This window comes from Eriocheir sinensis, chromosome 9 (genome assembly GCF_024679095.1).
Source record: "Eriocheir sinensis breed Jianghai 21 chromosome 9, ASM2467909v1, whole genome shotgun sequence".
Taxonomy (NCBI): Eukaryota; Metazoa; Arthropoda; class Malacostraca; order Decapoda; family Varunidae; genus Eriocheir; species Eriocheir sinensis.
Genome location: NC_066517.1, coordinates 20,007,363 through 20,026,287, shown reverse-complemented (window position 1 = coordinate 20,026,287; position 18,925 = coordinate 20,007,363). Strand labels below are relative to the sequence as shown.

Sequence of the window (18,925 nt, the reverse complement as noted above, 5' to 3'; positions counted from 1 at the left end):
ATTATTGTTATGAAAATTATTAGATATTACATTAACTAACACCAGTCTAGAAAGAGCTGTGTGTGTGTGTGTGTGTGTGTGTGTGTGTGTGAGAGAGAGAGAGAGAGAGAGAGAGAGAGAGAGAGAGAGAGAGAGAGAGAGAGAGAGAATTAGTCTATACTGGCACTGTATCTATATTCTTTAACGTGAAGAAACATTGATCAATATCCCCCTTTTTTTTCTCTTTAAGAATGACAAAGCGATGTAAGGAGATCAGATACTCATGAGTCATCACCACACTTTCTCTCTCTCTCTCTCTCTCTCTCACACACACACACACACACACACACACACACACACACACGATGCATTTCTTGACCTTACGCAACCGATATGATTCGTCTTTGCATCTTATAACTTCTCGATCGTTACCTCCAAAATTCTTCTTCTTCTTCTGCTGCTGCTTCATCCTTCTGTTTTCGTTTTTCATTTGTTATTGCTTGGCTTCCTTCGTCTTCTTCATTATCATCATCACCATCATCATCATCATCATAATTTTCTTCACGTTTTTCGTTTCGCACCTTTCTTTGTGTCAGTTTTTGATTGGCCATCTGTCTGGTTCTCTATCCTATTTTTTCATCATAACCAATTTATTTAGTATATATGTATTTACATTTACTCATTTATTTTTAACTATTTATCTACCTATCTATCTATTTGTCTATCTATATCTATCTATTTCCATTTAGCAAACTGTCTTATCAGACAATATATACATATATCTATCTATGTTATTTCGTCTACCACAGTTTATCTATCACAATATAATATCAGACTGTCGATCTGTTCATAAGTATATCACTGCCTATATATATCTGTCAACGTCTCACTATTCTAATCAATTCGTAAACTATCTATCAATGTTTATTAATCTACCTCTGTCTTTATAACTACCGTACCTATCCGTCAAATTCCCAATCTACCAGTCTATTCCGCATCCCCAGCGTTCAGGTAGCTTAGTGTCCACCAAGTTTCTTTGCTCAGTCCAGTGCAGAACAAGGCGCGGACTTAGCCTTTCCAACGGGTCCACTTATCTTGACCTTCTCGATCCCCTTCTGCTGTTTCTTAAATGTGTGCCGCTCTGTTGTTGATTTTTTTTGGTCAATATGTTTCTCCCCGTCTGTTCGAGTCCCACCGAAACACACTGATTTTTCAAACCATCGCCGAGTAGCGGAAGATTACCCACATGCTGCCCAGCTTCAATCAACCCTTGCGTCAGGGACTTTGGTCAAGAGGAGCACCAGGGGGCACATGGGCCAAGCAAGGGTCATATATCACGGCACCCACTATAAATAAAATTTGCCTGCGTTACAAACGGGCTGGGGCCGCCCAAGAGACCCCTCAAGACAGCCTACCGGCACTACAGGCAGCACAAAAAAAAAAAACTTTTTTTTACTCTTGCTGTGTGTGTGTTTTTGTGCCTTTATGTCTATGTGTTTTCAACCTGTGTGTTTGTGTGTGTGTGTGTGTGTGTGTGTGTGTGTGTGTGTGTGTGTGTGTGTGTGTGTGTGTGTGTGTGTGTGTGTGTGTAACGTAGATTTGTTGTGAATTTATTGAGAAAAGGAAGCAGTTAATGTCTTCCGGCGATAAGCGAGGGTCAGGCTGTATGGTGCTGCCCTCACTTGCCGTAACCGAAGCCGCCAAATCCTCTGTGGAAGCCGCCATGGAAGCCGTCAAAGCCGCCGCGGTGACCAAAGCCGGGTTCAGGGTCAGCCTCGGCGCTCCTTTTGCCCCGGTAGCCGCCAAAGCCGCCGCCGATGAAGCCGCCACCAAAGCCGCTACCGAAGCCTCCATGGAAGCTACTGGCCAAAACCGGCGCCATGCCTAAAGCCGGGTTCTGGGGCTGCCTCGGCGCTCCTCTGCCGCGGTAGCCGCCAAAGCCGCCGCCAATTAGGCCGCCGCCGAAACCGCCATGGAAGCCGCCCAGGCCAAAGCCGCCGCCATGGAAGCCCCCCCTAAAGCCGGGGAGAGCCTCAGGCTGGGGCATGGCACTGGCCAGGGCCACGAAGACGACCACGAGGGCGGCGACAACAACCTGCGGCGAGCACTGACGTGAGGAGTTGTTGAGAGAGAGAGAGAGAGAGAGAGAGAGAGAGAGAGAGAGAGAGAGAGAGAGAGAGGCCTTTGTTCCAACATAACTACTTGAAGCTTCCCTCATGTTTTTATAGGTGCGAATAAAGTCAAGTGGTGGTTGCAGTGGTTGTGTTGGCAATGGTGATGTAAGTGGCCTAGGGGTGAGGGTGGTGGCTGTGACACTGGTGGTGTGAGAGTGAGTGGTGGTAGTGCAATGGTATGCCGGTGGTGGTGGGCGTGTCTGCGGGACTCACGCGGTTGGCCATGGCGTTCGGGATGCTATGGGGCAGGAACTGTGTCCCTCTGGACGGCGGCAGCACCTTTTATAGTAAGACGCGGCGTGTTGGCACCAGCTCTTCATGTTTGTGTTGTTAGAGTGAAGGCGGAGCAGCAAGGCGCCGCGGCCCTGAGGCAAGGCCGCCGCCGGATATAAAGCCCCTATTACACGTATCCGGTTTCCTACGGCGCCGTCGGTCGCGACGCTAGCATATGTTCAAACCGGAGCGTGTGATAGCAAATCGGCCGTATGAACGCTCACCCACGGCCGGCCGGATGAACTTTCGCCAGTACTAAAGTTGGCCGTACGGCCAACCTTCAAACAGCACGCTAGAGCAATAGCAACGAGATTGTCGTCGAGAGAAGGCATGTCACTCCTCCACCACATCCAGTGCTACACTGACCCACTTGCCACCGGCCGTTCAAATCCGTGTAATAACTCTAGCCGTAGGCCAGAATTTTCCTACGGCGCCGTAGGCCAGGTTGGCATTTTGGAAACCGCGGCAGCCGACGGTGGCATGTTCCTCCCGCCTCCAACAGAGCCATGACCAGCACGGTGAGTCCCACACAGCAGAGACTCAGGCACCACCGCCACACGCCTCCCAGCAACACACACACACACACACACACACACACACACACACACACACACACACACACACACACACCACCGCCACACGCCTTCCAGCACCACACACACACACACACACTGGTCTAAGTCCTATCCAAAGATCGGTACTACCAGCTGTGTGCTCTTCCGTTGGGGAACGGCTGGCTGTCTCGAGAGAGACCCGCAGCAGACCAAGAGGTGAATTACACACACACACACACACACACACACACACACACACACACACATACACACACATACACACACACACACACATCTTAGCACTAAACACACTCACACATCACTGCCCTCACGTCAGTGCTCGCCACAGGTTGTTGTCGCCGCCCTCGTGGTCGTCTTCGCGGCCTTGGCCAGTGCCATGCCCCAGCCTGAGGCTCTCCCCGGCTTCAGGGGGGGCTTTCATGGCGGCGGCTTCGGTCTCGGCGGCTTCCATGGCGGCTTCGGCGGCGGCTTCATCGGCGGCGGCTTTGGCGGCTACCGTGGCAAGAGGAGCGCCGAGGCTGACCCTGAACCCAGCTTAAGGAACGGCGGCAACTTTGGCATCGGTGGCTTCCATGGCGGCTTTGGCGGCGGCTTTGGCGGCTACCGTGGCAAGAGGAGCGCCGAGGCTGACCCTGAACCCAGCTTAAGGAACGGCGGCAGCTTTGGCATCGGTGGCTTCCATGGCGGCTTTGGCGGCGGCTTCATCGGCGGCGGCTTTGGCGGCTACCGTGGCAAGAGGAGCGCCGAGGCTGACCCTGAACCCGGCTTTAGGCACGGCGGCGGCTTTGGCGGCGGCTTCGGCGGTTTCCACGGAGGGTTTGGTTACGGCAAGTGAGACACAGTGGCGGCCGGCGGCACCTGACATGTAGCTGGAAGGCGAGCGAATAAACTGTGCACAGAGCCTTTGGTTGTGTCGGCCTCCTGCCCTCGCAAGGATGTGTATGGCGGGGGAGGATGATGTGGTGTTAGCAAGGATGTGTATGGTAGGAGGAGGATGTTGTGTTAGCAAGGATGTGTATGGCGGGGGGGAGGGGTGATGTGGTGTTAACAAGGATGTGTATGGCGGGGGGGAGGGGTGATGTGGTGTTAGCAAGGATGTGTATGGCGGTGGGGGGGGATGATGTGTTAACAAGGATGTGTATTGTGGGGGGTTTGATGTGTTAGCAAGGATGTGTATGGCGGGAGGGGGGGTGATGTGATGTTAGCAAGGATGTGTATGGCGGGAGGGGGGATGATGTGGTGTTAGCAAGGATGTGTATGGCGGGGGGGGGGGGGGGTTGATGTGTTAGGAAGGATGTGTATGGCGGGGGGTTGATGTGTTAAGAAGGATGTGTATGGCGTGAGGGGTGTGACGTGATGTTGTGTGATGTTGTGGCGCAACTGTTGGGTTTGGGGAGATTTATAAGTTTCCTAAATTTTGTTTGCTTATTTTTTTTTTGTTAGTTTTATTGTTTTTGAAAGTCAGGCCTCCACCCTTCCTCCTCAAATTTGGAAACGAACTATTAGGAAGTCTACCTTGGCAACGTCGAAACCGTCGAAGAAAACGATTTGTTGCTGAAGTAAGAAAACTAAAAAAATTAAGGGTACTTTCAAAAGGAAATTAAATTTCCTCGTTCAACAGATGCTTAATGAATGATTCCTTTAAGTATGAAAACGAAGAAAACTTACTAGAGCTTATCAATAGAGAATAAAAAAAAACAGTAAAGATTGGTTTTATTAACACGCCGATATCTTGTTTTCTGCTTAACGAACTGCTCCTGTTATCATATATATATATATATATATATATATATATATATATATATATATATATATATATATATATATATATATATATATATGCTGCAATCCTTCAGACCCTCCGGAAAGCCATTGGAAAGCGCGTTGAAAACAAAACAGGTGTGAAAACAGCCATGGAATGTGAGTGGAACCCGCACGGAGTGGTCCATGTAATAATAATAAATTAATTATATAGAGACAGCCCAAACCTGCGACTCACCACAGCTAAAATCTGATAGACTCTTACTTACGAGCCCCTTTAGGATCTGGATTCTCATGATTTAGGTGATCCTGATCCTGATCTGCCTGATCCAGAGCCCGAGGTGGGTTGTAGCAGACGACACCCGCAGTACAGCTCTCACGCGGTTACACTCAGCATCTCCGAATTTAGTTCGAGTATACAACCCAAGAGCGCCTCCCATAATGAGTGAGGAGCATATAATAAGATAAGACGATGTTGCAGAAATGGTTTTGTGGCAGTAAAGATGTAAAATAGAAGTACCGTATTGCAAACAGAATTGTGGGAGATATACAGGCCACACCAAGCCCCCTTGTTATAACTTGGGTTACAATACAATATTACTATTTATTGCGTCTTTTAATCTTCCATAGGTATACGTGTGTGTGTGTGTGTGTGTGTGTGTGTGTGCGCACGCTTTGTTTTGATCTGTCGCTCTGCCTCCAGGCGTTCTATTTACCCAGAGCGAATCCATACAAGATTCAGATCCGGGCCAGTGATCTAGAGCTGATCAGTGTTCTAAATAGGAGACGCCTTCCTCTTGACCCCCCTGTGTTTCCACGTTTCGTCCCATACAGTGCTACTCAGCCTCCTTCGGCCGCCCGGGTTTGCACAATTCTTTCATAGCTATTTTCACACATTTTGATCTCTATATCCTTTGGTATGGTTTTCTGGAAGTTTAAAGGTTAGTAAAAGACATATGTGGCAACAAAAGAGTACTTCGCATGGTAGGAAGCAGGATATGGACACGTTAATATAACCAACTTAACCAACAGCGATGACAAAAGAACTGAACTCTCTCTCTCTCTCTCTCTCTCTCTCTCTCTCTCTCTCTCTCTCTCTCTCTCTCTCTCTCTCTCTCTCTCTCTCTCTCTCTCTCTCTCTCTCTCTCTCTCTATATATATATATATATATATATAATATCTATATATATATCTATATATATATATATATATATATATATATATATATATATATATATATATATATATATATATACCATGTTCCTTCCCAATATTGGCTATAAATGAGAATCTTAAGCGCCAAATTCATGGCTGGATTTTCGATGAGCTGCAACGTTTGTTGACGGAGTAAAATGAAAGAAGTAATTAGAAATATATTGTTTATTTGTTTCTTTGTGTTTGACAGGAGTATCCCTTAGTTGTTGTTATCTGCCGTCGGGTGAAGCGTTGCCCATTGTCACCCGCATTGAAAGTGTTTGTATCCCGTCGAATGCACTGGCGCTGCCACAGCCGCGGGCAAAGCCAGGCTAGGAATCAGCCTCTGGCTCGTTTATCCATAATAGTGTCCGCCGTAGCCGCCGTGGCCACCACCGAATCCGCCACCAAAGAAGCCACGTCCACCAAAGCTTCCGAAGTGACCGGGCTCAGGGTCGGCATCGGCGCTCCTCTTTCCGCGGTAGTAACCACCCCCATGTCCGCCAAAGCCGCCAAAGCCACCGCCTCCAAAGCCGCGGAAGCGTCCGGGCTCAGCCTCGGGCTGAGGCTCTGGGTCGGCATCAGCGCTCCTCTTTCCGCGGTAGTAACCACCCCCATGTCCGCCAAAGCCGCCAAAGCCGCCAAAGCCACCGCCACCAAAGCCGCGGAAGCGTCCGGGCTCAGCCTCGGGCTGGGGCTCTGGGTCGGCGACGACCACAGCGAAGAGGACCGCCAGGACGGCGGAGACAATAACCTGCGGGAGGAAGGCTGCGTCAGTATGGGTGGTGGTAGTGGCCTGAAACATTAGTTAGCACGCTGATTCCTTGAGGTGTTATGGCGCATGTAAGGCAGTGAGTGTTTGGAGGGCGGAATTCAGGTGTACTTGTGTACTTTGTAGAAAATGAGAGAAGTAGTAAGGTGGTGACTTGGTCAACTAGTGAAAGTGCTTACCCTGATGTGTGTGTTTGAATGTGTTAGTGTGTTAGTGTGTGTGTGTGTGTGTGTGTGTGTGTGTGTGTGTGTGATTAGGTGTTCAAGCTTGCGTGTGTCAGCGTGGAGTGTGGCAGGTGCGGGCGCTGAGTCTGTTCTGTCGAGGACTCACCTTTGTGTTCATGCTGAGGAGTTAAGCAGGAACTGATGCTCGTGGTCCAGCGCTGCAGCCTTATATACACGTCTGGGGAGGCTCCGCATGGCCACTAGTCTTCAAGGAAGTCGGGGCGGGGCGTACCAGCGGGGGATATTGAAGGCCACCGCTGTCGGCCGATTCTGTAAAGGAAGGAGTCAGGAGTTTGGATCATGACAACTTTTAGGTTGGTGTAATTGTTTACATGTAAACAAATAGCCAACTGCCGCTTTGGATGCAGTAGTTATGATAACATTTGACATCTATGGAAGGTAGTTGAACGCACCCCCCCCCCCCCCCCACACACACATACAAACAAATGCTCTCCATCATAGCTCTAATGATTCTATTACTCATATTATTTGCATAGTATTTTAATTGGCTTTAGCAATAAATTTTTTTTTTTTTATCAAACAATAGTAAAATGCTTTTTATCATGATTTTCTTTAATATGATTCTTATCATGAATATTAAACTTCCACGTGATGATCTTGATCATTATGGAAATTATTATTGCTATTATTATTATTATTATTATTATTATTATTATTATTATTATTATTATTATTATTATTATTATTATTATTATTATTATTATTATTATTATTATTATTATTATTATTATTATTATTATTATTAGTAGTAGTAGTAGTAGTAGTAGTAGTAGTAGTACTATTATTATTATTTTTATTATTCTTATTCTTATTTTTAATATTATCGTTATTATCATTATTTTTATATTATTATTAATAGTATTTTCATAATTACCCAAAAAATTATTGTTATTATTATTTTTGTGTTTTTTACAGTTTTTTTTTTGTTATTTCTGTTGTTGCTGTTTTAATTTTTATGTATTATTATTATTATTATTATTATTATTATTATTATTATTATTATTATTATTATTATTATTATTATTACTATTACTATTATAATTATTACCTCCGCTAACGAAGTTAGGAGGAGGTTATATTTTCGGACCGGTCAGTATCTGTATTTATCTGTTTGTTTATTTGTTCGTGAACAGTTTCCTGTGCACAATTCTGCAGATATCTCAACCAATTTTTCATGGAAGCTTCGTGTCCATCCAGAATAGAACCCATTTTTTTTTGTCAAAGGTCAAGGTCAAGGTCGCACAAAACGTCATTTTGGCCATAACTTCGGTTCTCGTCATCGTAGAGTCTTGAGACGATTCATATTTTAGCTCATGGAAAGATGCACCTTGCATGGCCTTGACGTTTGACCTTGACCTCAAAAAGTTCGCCCAAAGTCGAAGTTTACAAAAAAAAAATAGAATTTCATTAATTTTCGAAACAAATGCTTCCATATGATGCACTTTGCATCCAAAACAGAACCCATTAAATGTTTGGTGTCAAAGGTCAAGGTCGCACAAAACGTCAGATTGGCCATATTTTTGGTTTTCGTCATCGTAGAGACTTCAGACTTGGTTAATATTTTAGCGCATGGAAAGATGCAGCTTGCATGGCCGTGACCTTGACCCTTGACTTTGACCTCGAAAAGTTTGTCCAAGGTCAAAGTTTCCAAAAAATAGAATTTCATCAAATTTCAAAACAAATGCTTCCATATGATACACCTTGTACGGCCTTGACCTTGACCTTTGACCATGACCTCGAAAAATTCGCCCAAGGTCAAAGTTTAAAAAAAATAGAATTTCATAAAAATTCGAAAAAAATGCTTCCATATGATGCATAGGATCACAGTTGATGCTCATACCAATTTTCAAGACGATCTTTGAGGAGGTGCACTTTCCGAGTGCTATGCGTCTAGTTATTAATTCTTTTATTATTTCTGTTAATTATTATTAAGTGTCATTAGTGTCATTAATTATCATTAGGTGTTCGCGTGGCCAGTTGTTTTCAGGAACACCTTGTTTTATTGGGATTGGCTTGGCGTGGAAGAAAACAAAGATCGCTGCTCCCACACTATTTATGTAAGTAAATGAACCCCGCAGAGAATGATGACATTACCCTTCGGTTTTCGAGAAGAAAGTTTTACTAATGACTGCAGTGTGCGCCTCTCCTTGCTCTCCCTCGGAGATTTTCTGTGATTCCACCCATGATGATCGGCCTAGTTGAGTATAGCTGGTGTCATCGAAATAATATTGTTGTCGTTGTTCATTTTTTATAACAAAAATATGATTAGTTTTTATTATATAATTTATTTGAGTTATTATAAATATATAAGAAAATTCATACCTATTTGCTGCTTCTTCAAATATAACAGGAGATTAAAAGTATCGGTCAAGTTTGGTTCCGTAGTTGGACTTGATACTTTCTTCTGAAATTTGTCATCTGATGCTTTGTCGTGGCTCCGTCGAAAGGCCTTGTTTGTGTGAGGCCGGACGGTGAGTGTGCGGGCGTGGCGGGTGCCGGGGAGCAAGGCTGATGCGTCACTGTCACTCACGAAGCCTCAGGAGTCACGAGTCGTGTACACGCTCACAGTAGATGGAACATAACGATGCACCCGTAAATACACAGCACGACATTGTATATATTATGTACAATGTATAGGTACTAAATGGTCTTGTGTTTTTCTGATTTGGTGTGATGAATGGAAGTGACCTGGCCACAAAGAAACAGTCCTGAATGGTGTTTTTATGTTTGTATTGCCCATCTGTAAACAGTGATTGTCTGGGCTCTTACTATATCGATATTATGAATGTGTTTGTGATCATTTGCAATTTTGCATGATGTGCCTGTGACAAATATGTGTAACTTAGAGACTAAAAACATCCATGAACACAAGCATAACTTTTACTAGTGCTACTAGTACTTTTTTTCATGATGGTGTGCGTTCTTTCTTTATCAGAGTCATTCTCGAAGGTCTGATCACGCTCTAGACACGCGATCGCCAGCCATTGGCCCCCTTGAAGCTTGCAACACTGGTGATCTTTGGGTACTGTTGAAACCTCACACTACGCATAGGAGGGAAACGGGACACAACCTCTTACTGGCACTCGGTCCCTCTCATCTCTGTTCTCACCGTGCTGTGCATCTCCAGTCTCAAAGATAAAGAAGAAAAGAACATTTCAGTTTTTCCGCCTTTTTTCCTTAGAAATTTTTCTTTCATGTAAGAGTGTCATCTGTTACACACACACACACACACACACACACACACACACACACACACACACACACACACACAAACACACACGCACTTGCACACACGTAGAATCCCATTGCAAACTGTTCCAGGAAATATCTACTTTTTGTATCCCTCCCTATTTTTTCAGAAGTAACTCGGCTCTTCATCTGTTCCCTCATCATCCCATCAGCGGGACATGAACAATATGACGATATCCATCAGACTAACCTTCACGTTCCCTTGTAAATATTTAAGTAAGAAAAGATGCAAGAAAGCGGATAGACTGTGCTGATAATGTTTATATTTATAGAGAGCCTCACGTTGCTTATTAAGTAAATAAACCAATAACCGAGTCCAGGCGGACCTTGTTTCGCGTCTCGTCTGCCGCTACAAACAAGCTGGCAATTTTTCCGTCACCGCCGAGTGGCCTAAGACTACCCACATGCTGTCCTGAAGACCGCTTATCAACCCGGACTCTAGATTCTCTCTAAAAGAGGATCAAATAGGAACTTCTTGGGACAACATGTGGCAGATGGCGCCACTATAAACACTTCCCTAACCAGAAAGGTCGAGGGCCGGCCACCAGGCCCCACCGAGACAACCAGCCGGCGCCACCAGCAAAACGTAAAAGAAAACAATAATAAATAAATAAACTCCTTTTCCTTGTTTCATTCAAACCAACTTCCTGCACTTTCTCATCACCTTCACGCAATATTCTCACTCCTGATTTCCAAAATGGCTCTACGTATAAAGGACTTTCCACAACACGTTTGCAGTTCTTCCTTAAGTTGCAAGGACAAAAAAATGCACCGTCACCCCTTAATACTTAGTGAGACGGAAATCAAGATCAACTAATTGGTGATATTTCTCTTCCGTGTGTGTGTGTGTGTGTGTGTGTGTGTGTGTGTGTGTGTGTTACTATTTCTTGTGCGTTGTGAAGTACCTAATTAGTTATTTTGATGCATTTCGGTTCTTGTTGTTGTTGTTGTTGTTGTTGTTGTTTTTGTGCTTCTTGTTCTTCTTCTTTTTCTTTTTCTTCTTCTTCTTCTTCTTCTTCTTCTTCTTCTTCTTCTTCTTTTTAGTGTAATTTTTGTTTACCTATTTCGCTGGTTTTCTTGCTTTCTTCTTCTTCTTCTTCTTCTTCTTCTTTTTCTTCCTCCTCCTTTTCGACTCCACTTGTTTCTCTACCTCCTTCTCCACCTCCTTCTCCTCTCACCTATCATCCGTATCTTCCTAAATACCTACACCTGTGTCTTTCATTTACCTTAATTAGATCCTGTTATTCCCAAAGCCGTCCACCATTTCCTTCTTTCTTGTTATTAATATTTATATTAATATTGTTATTATTATTTTCATTATCATTATAATTATTATCTTTAATTATTATTATTATTACTATTATTATGATCACATCATTATTATTTTCTATTAATTTTTTTTTATCATTATTATTATTCTATTATTATTCTATTTTATTTTGGTTGTTACTAATATATTTAGTCTTATTTTTGTATATTTTCATTTTGTTTATTTGTCACTACATTTTATTGTGGCTATATCCTAAGCCATCAGGTTATCCCGTCAGGATCTTGGGCCGTATTACTAATCAAATCCGAGAAGTTTCGAGTCCCTACAGAGTTCAGGATGAATAACTCTGTAGTGACCCGAAACTTCTCGGACTGGACTTGTAATACGGCCCCTAAACTGACCTTTATAGGGACCCAAAACTTTCCGGATTTGACATGTAATGCGGCCCCTCGTCCGTCGCCTTGCGGAGACCAAATGAAGGCAATGTAATCTTTGGATCCCTCACAGTGGGGGCAGCCTTCCACACTGGGCGAGAGACGTCGCCGGCACTCGCGTTAACCCTAAATTCTTGGCACTGTGTGTCTCAACCTTAGAGAAGTTAGGGCCTTTTTCAAATAATGTGACGAATGGTGAGTTTATGTTTATATTTATAAATATTTTCATTTCTGAACAAATTTTACAAGTGTTGTAGTAAATCTAAATATTATAATGCAGAAGCATCAGAAGATATAGAGGAACTTTAGATCACTTAAGGCAGTGGTTCCCAAACTTCTTCTGACTGAGTACCACTTGAAGGTCCCGTACCATCACCGCGTACCACCTGGTTCCAGAAAAACACATTTCGATCAGATATCAATTTATTCATAATTAGAACAAACAAATGAACCAACAACAAAGAACACAAATCATTAATTAAATTTTAATGTGAGGAATGCAACTGCTTCTCCACCAACTGGTCGGTGGGTGGCATAACTTTGCTTACAGCACATCGAAAATCATGTCCGGGCGCAGCGAGACGGTTCCTGCTCTTTGACTTGATATTCATCATGACTGAGAACCCCTGCTCACACTCCCACGGAGAGGAGAAAATCCGTAGCTAGGGAACAGCGCGATGGGCTAGTGTCGGGTATGAGGAGGCCATGCTCACCCTGAAGTTTATAGGACAGCATTCCTTGTGCTTCGCCTTTGCTGTCTCATGAGACTGGATATCTATGAGCGCCTCTTGTTCCCCGGTCCCGACAGGCAGATCGGCTGGGTCAATGGAGAATGGATTGGTGATGTAGGCACAACATGTCACGTCCGGGAAGTAATGCTTCAATTCAGTCTTGAGCACTAAAAGATGATTGACGATTTCTTGGGAAAATTCATCATTTGGCTCGATCTCAAGGGTTATCAGGAGTTCGAACATTCCGTACCACCTGTAAGGCCCTTGCGTACCACTAGTGGTACGCGTACCACAGTTTGGGAACCACTGACTTCAGGCAAGGGATAGACGAATAAGCCACAAAGCCTGTTTGTCTCCGCCAGCAACAAGAAGAGCAGAATAGATAGTTGAAGGAACCATTCTCAAGGTATTCCTGAATTGGTTATCGGCTGCTTGTCTTAGTTTCGACAGAAACGGGCTTTACTATTCAATGCTCAGCCCTTGTTGTGTTCTAAACCTGTCTAACAAGACTCTCAGCCGTTCAAATCATAACGTATAGTTTAATTACTGTTTATTACCGTTAGTTATTTAATTAATTAATTGTTAGTTAATTACTGAGTTTATTACTGTTAACTTCTATGTTTTGTTGCTGATGTGTATCACGGTACGAAGTGGATCGAGGGTCTTCCAGGCATCAATGTGAGGAGCTGCTTTCTCTGAGAAAAAAAGGTTTCTGGGCACGTGTTGTCTGTTTGCCTGGCAAAGCCCGAAGGCCTTACACAGCCGGATGGTCCTCCGCCGGCGTTCCTTCTTAAGATTTGCTCTAAACGAGAATCTTAAGCGCCAAGTTCGTGGCTGAGTTCTCGTTGACCTGCAACGTTTGTTGACGGAGTAAAATGAAAGAAATAATTATAAATATATTGTTTATTTGTTTCTTTGTGTTTGACAGGAGTATCCCTTAGTTGTTGTCTTTATCTTCCGTCGGGTGAAGCGTTGCCCATTGTCACCCGCGGTGAAAGTGTCTTTCCCGTCGAGTGCACTGGCGCTGCCACAGCCGCGGGCAAAGCCAGGCTAGGAATCAGCCTCTGGCTCGTTTATCCATAATAGTGTCCGCCGTAGCCGCCGTGGCCACCACCGAATCCGCCACCAAAGAAGCCACGTCCACCAAAGCTTCCGAAGTGACCGGGCTCAGGGTCGGCATCAGCGCTCCTCTTTCCGAAGTGGCGGTGTCCATATCCACCGCCATAGCCGCCATAGCCACCGCCATAGCCACCAAAGCTGCGGAAGTGTCCGGGCTCAGCCTCGGGCTGGGGCTCTGGGTCGGCATCGGCGCTCCTCTTTCCGCGGTAGTAACCACCCCCATGTCCGCCAAAGCCGCCAAAGCCGCCAAAGCCACCACCACCAAAGCCGCGGAAGTGTCCGGGCTCAGCCTCGGGCTGGGGCTCTGGGTCGGCATCGGCGCTCCTCTTTCCGCGGTAGTAACCACCCCCATGTCCGCCAAAGCCGCCAAAGCCAAAGCCACCGCCACCAAAGCCGCGGAAGCGTCCGGGCTCAGCCTCGGGCTGGGGCTCTGGGTCGGCGACGACCACAGCGAAGAGGACCGCCAGGACGGCGGAGACAATAACCTGCGGGAGGAAGGCTGCGTCAGCATGGGTGGTGGTAGTGGCCTGAAACATTAATTAACACGCTGATTCCTTGAGGTGTTAGGGCACATGTAAGGCAGTGAGGGTTTGGAGGGCGGAATTCAGGTGTACTTGTGTACTTTGTAGAAAATGAGAAAAGTAGTAAGGTGGTGACTGTTGGTCAACTATATTATAGTGAAAGTACTTACCCTGAAGTGTGTGCTTGAATGTGTTAGTGTTAGTGTGTGTTACTGTGTGTGTGTGTGTGTGTGTGTGTGTGTGTGTGTGTGTGTGTGTGTTCAAGCCTGTGTGTGTCAGCGTGGAGTGTGGCAGGTGTGGGCGCTGAGTCTGTTCTGTCGAGGACTCACCTTTGTGTTCATGCTGAGGAGTTAAGCAGGAACTGATGCTCGTGGTCCAGCGTTGCAGCCTTATATACACGTCTGGGGAGGCTCCGCATGGCCACTAGTCTTCAAGGAAGTCGGGGCGGGGCGTACCAGCGGGGGATATTGAAGGCCACCGCTGCCGCCCGATTCTGTAAAGGAAGGAGTCAGGAGTTTGGATCATGACAACTTTTAGGTTGGTGTAATTGTTTACGTGTAAACAAATAGCCAACTGCCTCTTTGGATGCAGTAGTTATGATAACGTTTAACATCAAAGGATTTAGTTGAACACACACACACACACACACACACACACACACACACACACACACACACACACACACACACACACACACACACACATATGTACACCTACACAATAGTCTCCATTATAGTTCTAATGATTCTATTACTCATATTATTTGCATAACAATTTGATCGGCTGTATCCCTCCCAATTTTCCTTTTATTTTTTTTTCGTACGTGCGTCTCCTTCAGAAGACACTCGGCTCATCATCTCTTTCCTCATCATCCCATCTCTCCATCGCTATCTTCCTCCTCCTCCTCCTCCTCCACCTCCTCCTCCTCCTCCTCCTCCTCCTCCTCCTCCTCCTCCTCCTCCTCCTCCTCCTCCTCCTCCTCCTCCTCCTCCTTTTCCTCCTCCTCCTGCTCTTTGTTGTCTTGCTTCTTTCTCTCTGTTTCTTGCTGTTGTTGTATTTTGTTCTGTTATGCTAGGTTATTTGTTTGTTTTTTGTTGTTATTGTTATTCTTTGTTCTTGTTTACATGTTACTCTTGTTCAGATTTTTCCGTTTCATATTTTTTCCTCTGTTCTTTCTTGCGTTCCTCCTCCTCCTCCTCCTCCTCCTCCTTTTCTTTCTTTTTCTTTGTCTCCGTTATTTTTCTTAATCATCATCATCATCATCATCATCATCTTCATCATCATCATAATCGTCATCATCATCATTTCGCGGATTCAGGGAACAGAGCTTTTGTGTGTGAGGAAAATGTTGCAAGGCCACACACGTGCTCATCTTTCCCCGCTACCTGGCTGATTAACGATGTTGCCGTACCTGGGAAAACCCGAGGTAGGGGACTGTGGCGAGCTGGGTGTCGATGGCGAAACCTTCCTCGCGTTCATGGGTTCAAGTTTTTTGCTCGCTCGTTTTCTCTGAACTCGGGAAGGTTTCTTTAATTCTTCTTCTCTTATTAATCGTTTGCCCTTCTGAGTTGCAGTAGTAGTAGTAGTAGTAGTAGTAGTAGTAGTAGTAGTAGTAGTAGTAGTAGTAGTAGTAGTAGTAGTAGTAGTAGTAGTAGTAGTAGTAGTAGTAGTAGTAGTACCTAGTTGTGGTACCTAGTCGTAGTAGTAGTAGTAGTAGTAGTACCTAGTTGTGGTACCTAGTACTAATAGTAGTAGTAGTAGTAGTAGTAGTAGTAGTAGTAGTCGTAGTAGTAGTACCTAGTTGTGGTACTTAGTCGTAGTAGTAGTAGTAGTAGTAGTAGTCGTAGTAGTAGTTGTAGTAGTAGTAGTAGTAGTAGTAATAGTAGTGGTAGTAGTAGTAGTAGTAGTACCTAGTCGTGGTTCGTAGTAGTAGTAGTAGTAGTAGTACCTAGTTGTGGTACCTAGTAGCAGTAGTAGTAGTAGTAGTAGTAGTAGTAGTAGTAATAATAGTGGTAGTAGTAGTAGTAGTAGTAGTAATACCTAGTTGTGGTACCTAGTCGTAGTAATAGTAGTAGTAGTAGTCGTAGTCGTAGTAGTAGTTTGATTTCCTGTCATTATTTTATGGGTTAGATTAAATACTGATTTAGCTCTGTCGTGGTTGGGGATGTCCAGAGTATGCATAACGCCAAGTGGTTCCTCGCTACAGTGCACACCTCCGTGTCCCTTGACCTGTGTTGAATCGCAGGTAAAGGCCGCTCACCCCGGGACGAGGCGAGGCGGGGAGCGACGACCGGGTTGCCACAGCATGTTTTCCCCACGCGTTGGTGACCTTGAAGACAGAGGATGTGTGTGTGTGTGTGTGTGTGTGTGTGTGCAAGGGTATTTTTTTGTGCTTTTGTGTGTAATTCACCTATTTGTTTCTTCCTGGACTGGAGCAACAAGCTCATTGCGTCACGAGTCTGCAGGCCTTGGGTTTTCACCCTTTGTTACTCGTCTTTGACGGTGCCGGACCACCACCCTGGGGTGCAGGGCACGACCTTCGAATATTACCCGACGTTTACCCGTTCATGCTGGGTGGCAGAGGTACATGTGTTAGGAGACTGCCCATCCGTTTCTACTTCTTCTTGGAATCAGAATCTGCGTTGGAACCGAATCACTAATCGCTGCACTACAGAGCTCCGTGAATGCATGCGTGTGTGTGTGTGTGTTGGTAGGCTGTTGATGGGGCTTGTTGGTCGCCCCGAACCTGTTAGGGGAAGAATTTAATAGCGGCATCATTCTTACTTGTCTATTCTGTCCCTTGCAGTTGAACTTGATCCACTGAGAGAATTTCGCCAGAGTCCGGGGTTGATTGACGGTCATGTGGATAACATGATGGGTAGTCTTAGGCCACTGGGCGATGACTGAACGTTGTCAGCGGGGCATGAACTCTAGTTCTCCAGGACAACGCCCAAGCACTCTGCCCACTCGGCCAACGCCGTATTTTGTTAATATATATATGTGTGTGTGTGTGTGTGTAATTCACCTCCTGGTCTGCTGCGGGTCTCTCTGAAGACAGCCAGCCGTTCCCCTACGGAAGAGCACAGAGCTCATAGTATACCGATCTTTGGGTAGGACTGAGTCCACTCACACACAACACACCGCGACAACGAGGTCACAGCTCCTTGCCTGACGTCGCGTACCTACTCACTGCTAGGTGAACAGGAGCTACACGTGAAAGAAGATAAACTCAACTTATCTTCACCCGGCCGGGGAATCGAACCCCGGTCTTTCTGGTTGTGAGGCAGACGCTCTATCACCTGTGCTACCGTGTGTGTGTGTGTGTGTGTGATATGCCTGCCGCTTTGACTGCAAGAAATTTGTTGTGATTCTTATATTTGTTGCGTCCAATACTGCTGTTTATATTTTATTAGTACTACTGCTTGTTGTTGTTGCTGCTGCTGCTGCTCATGCATCTGCTGCCGGCACTACTACTACTACTACTACTACTGCTACTACTACTACCACCACCACCACCACCACCTGTACTACTACTACTACTACTACTATTACCACCACCACCACCACCACCACCACCTATACCACTACGCACTAGCTCAACCCCTCCTCGTTCACTGGCCACATCTCTGTCCCCCTACTCAACACGGAAGCACATATTTGATTGCGCAAAACTAAAAACTTCATATTTTTTAGCCGTGCTCTCCTTGCTCTCCTCACATGCGTATCATATTCCAAAGGTTGAAAAGCAGATGCTGACGTCTCCCGCGCACTCGTTCCCGCCTTCGCTCCGTTCTGGATTCCCTAAAGGCAAAAACTTGCATCTCGCATCCACACGCCCACCGCGCTAGCCTTTCTCCGCTGTAAGAAAACACCTTCACACAACTCGCCTTCGTATTATATCTTTGGGACTACAAAAAACATGATTGCGTATTCTCCTTACGTCACATTGCTTGTCGTCTGAAAGGATAAATAAATAATGGATTAAACAATATGACGATATGCATATAGACTAACCTTCACGTTCCCTTGTAAATATTTACGTAAGAAAAGATGCAAGAAAGCGGATAGACTGTGCTGATAATGTTTATATGTATAGTCAGCCTCACGTTGCTTATTAAGTAAATAAACCAATAACCGAGTCCAGGCGGACCATGTTTCGCGTCTCTTCTGCCGCTACAAACAAGCTGGCAATTTTTCCGTCACCGCCGAGTGGCCTAAGACTACCCACATGCTGTCCTGAAGACCGCCTATCAACCCGGACTCTAGATTCTCTCTAAAAGAGGATCAAATAGGAACTTCGTGGGACAACATGTGGCAGATGGCGCCACTATAAACACTTCCCTACCCAGGAAGGGCGAGGGCCGGCCACCAGGCCCCACCGAGACAACCAGCCGGCGCCACCAGCAAAACGTAAAAGAAAACAATAACAAATAAATAAACTCCTTTTCCTTGTTTCATTCAAACCAACTTCCTGCACCGTCTCATCACCTTCACGCAATATTCTCACTCCTGATTTCCAAAATGGCTCTACGTATAAAGGACTTTCCACAACACGTTTGCAGTTCTTCCTTAAGTTGCAAGGACAAAAAAATGCACCGTCACCCCTTAATACTTAGTGAGACGGAAAT

At 45.3% G+C, this 18,925-nt stretch overlaps 4 protein-coding genes and 1 long non-coding RNA gene across 8 annotated transcripts in view; 2 read left to right on the top strand and 3 right to left on the bottom strand.

Annotated features, from left to right (window-relative positions):
* Positions 1-1,589: 1,589 nt before the first annotated feature.
* On the bottom strand, positions 1,590-2,541 carry LOC126996112 (holotricin-3-like). The gene is made up of 2 exons (XM_050856312.1): positions 2,367-2,541; positions 1,590-2,074 (listed from the first exon to the last, which is right to left on the bottom strand). Exons 1-2 carry the CDS (start codon positions 2,376-2,378, stop codon positions 1,658-1,660), a joined length of 429 nt encoding a protein of 142 aa, XP_050712269.1. The 5' UTR covers positions 2,379-2,541; the 3' UTR covers positions 1,590-1,657.
* Positions 2,542-2,928: 387 nt separating this feature from the next.
* Positions 2,929-3,960, top strand: LOC126996109 (uncharacterized). Its single transcript, XM_050856293.1, has 2 exons — positions 2,929-2,944; positions 3,330-3,960. Exons 1-2 carry the CDS (start codon positions 2,933-2,935, stop codon positions 3,834-3,836), a joined length of 519 nt encoding a protein of 172 aa, XP_050712250.1. The 5' UTR covers positions 2,929-2,932; the 3' UTR covers positions 3,837-3,960.
* Positions 3,961-6,127: 2,167 nt separating this feature from the next.
* LOC126996114 (uncharacterized) lies at positions 6,128-7,183 on the bottom strand. Its single transcript, XM_050856316.1, has 2 exons — positions 7,059-7,183; positions 6,128-6,710 (listed from the first exon to the last, which is right to left on the bottom strand). The coding sequence occupies exons 1-2, from the start codon at positions 7,068-7,070 to the stop codon at positions 6,312-6,314; spliced, it is 411 nt and encodes a 136-aa protein (XP_050712273.1). The 5' UTR covers positions 7,071-7,183; the 3' UTR covers positions 6,128-6,311.
* The window catches only part of LOC126996117 (uncharacterized), a 99,495-nt gene continuing 87,281 nt past the window's right edge, over positions 6,712-18,925 (top strand). Inside the window, exon 1 of the long non-coding RNA XR_007750988.1 lies at positions 6,712-6,833. This is a non-coding gene — a long non-coding RNA (uncharacterized LOC126996117). The remainder of the gene's footprint in view (positions 6,834-18,925) is intronic.
* The window catches only part of LOC126996103 (uncharacterized), a 27,888-nt gene continuing 22,508 nt past the window's right edge, over positions 13,546-18,925 (bottom strand). For 3 of the 4 annotated variants that reach the window (XM_050856280.1, XM_050856282.1, XM_050856283.1), the window contains exon 2: positions 13,546-14,261. In XM_050856280.1, coding sequence (XP_050712237.1) covers positions 13,731-14,261 — 531 coding nt within the window. In that variant the 3' untranslated portion in view covers positions 13,546-13,730. Of the gene's footprint in view, positions 14,262-14,626; positions 14,691-18,925 lie in introns of those variants that run through there. The other variant, XM_050856281.1, reaches the window with a different exon arrangement.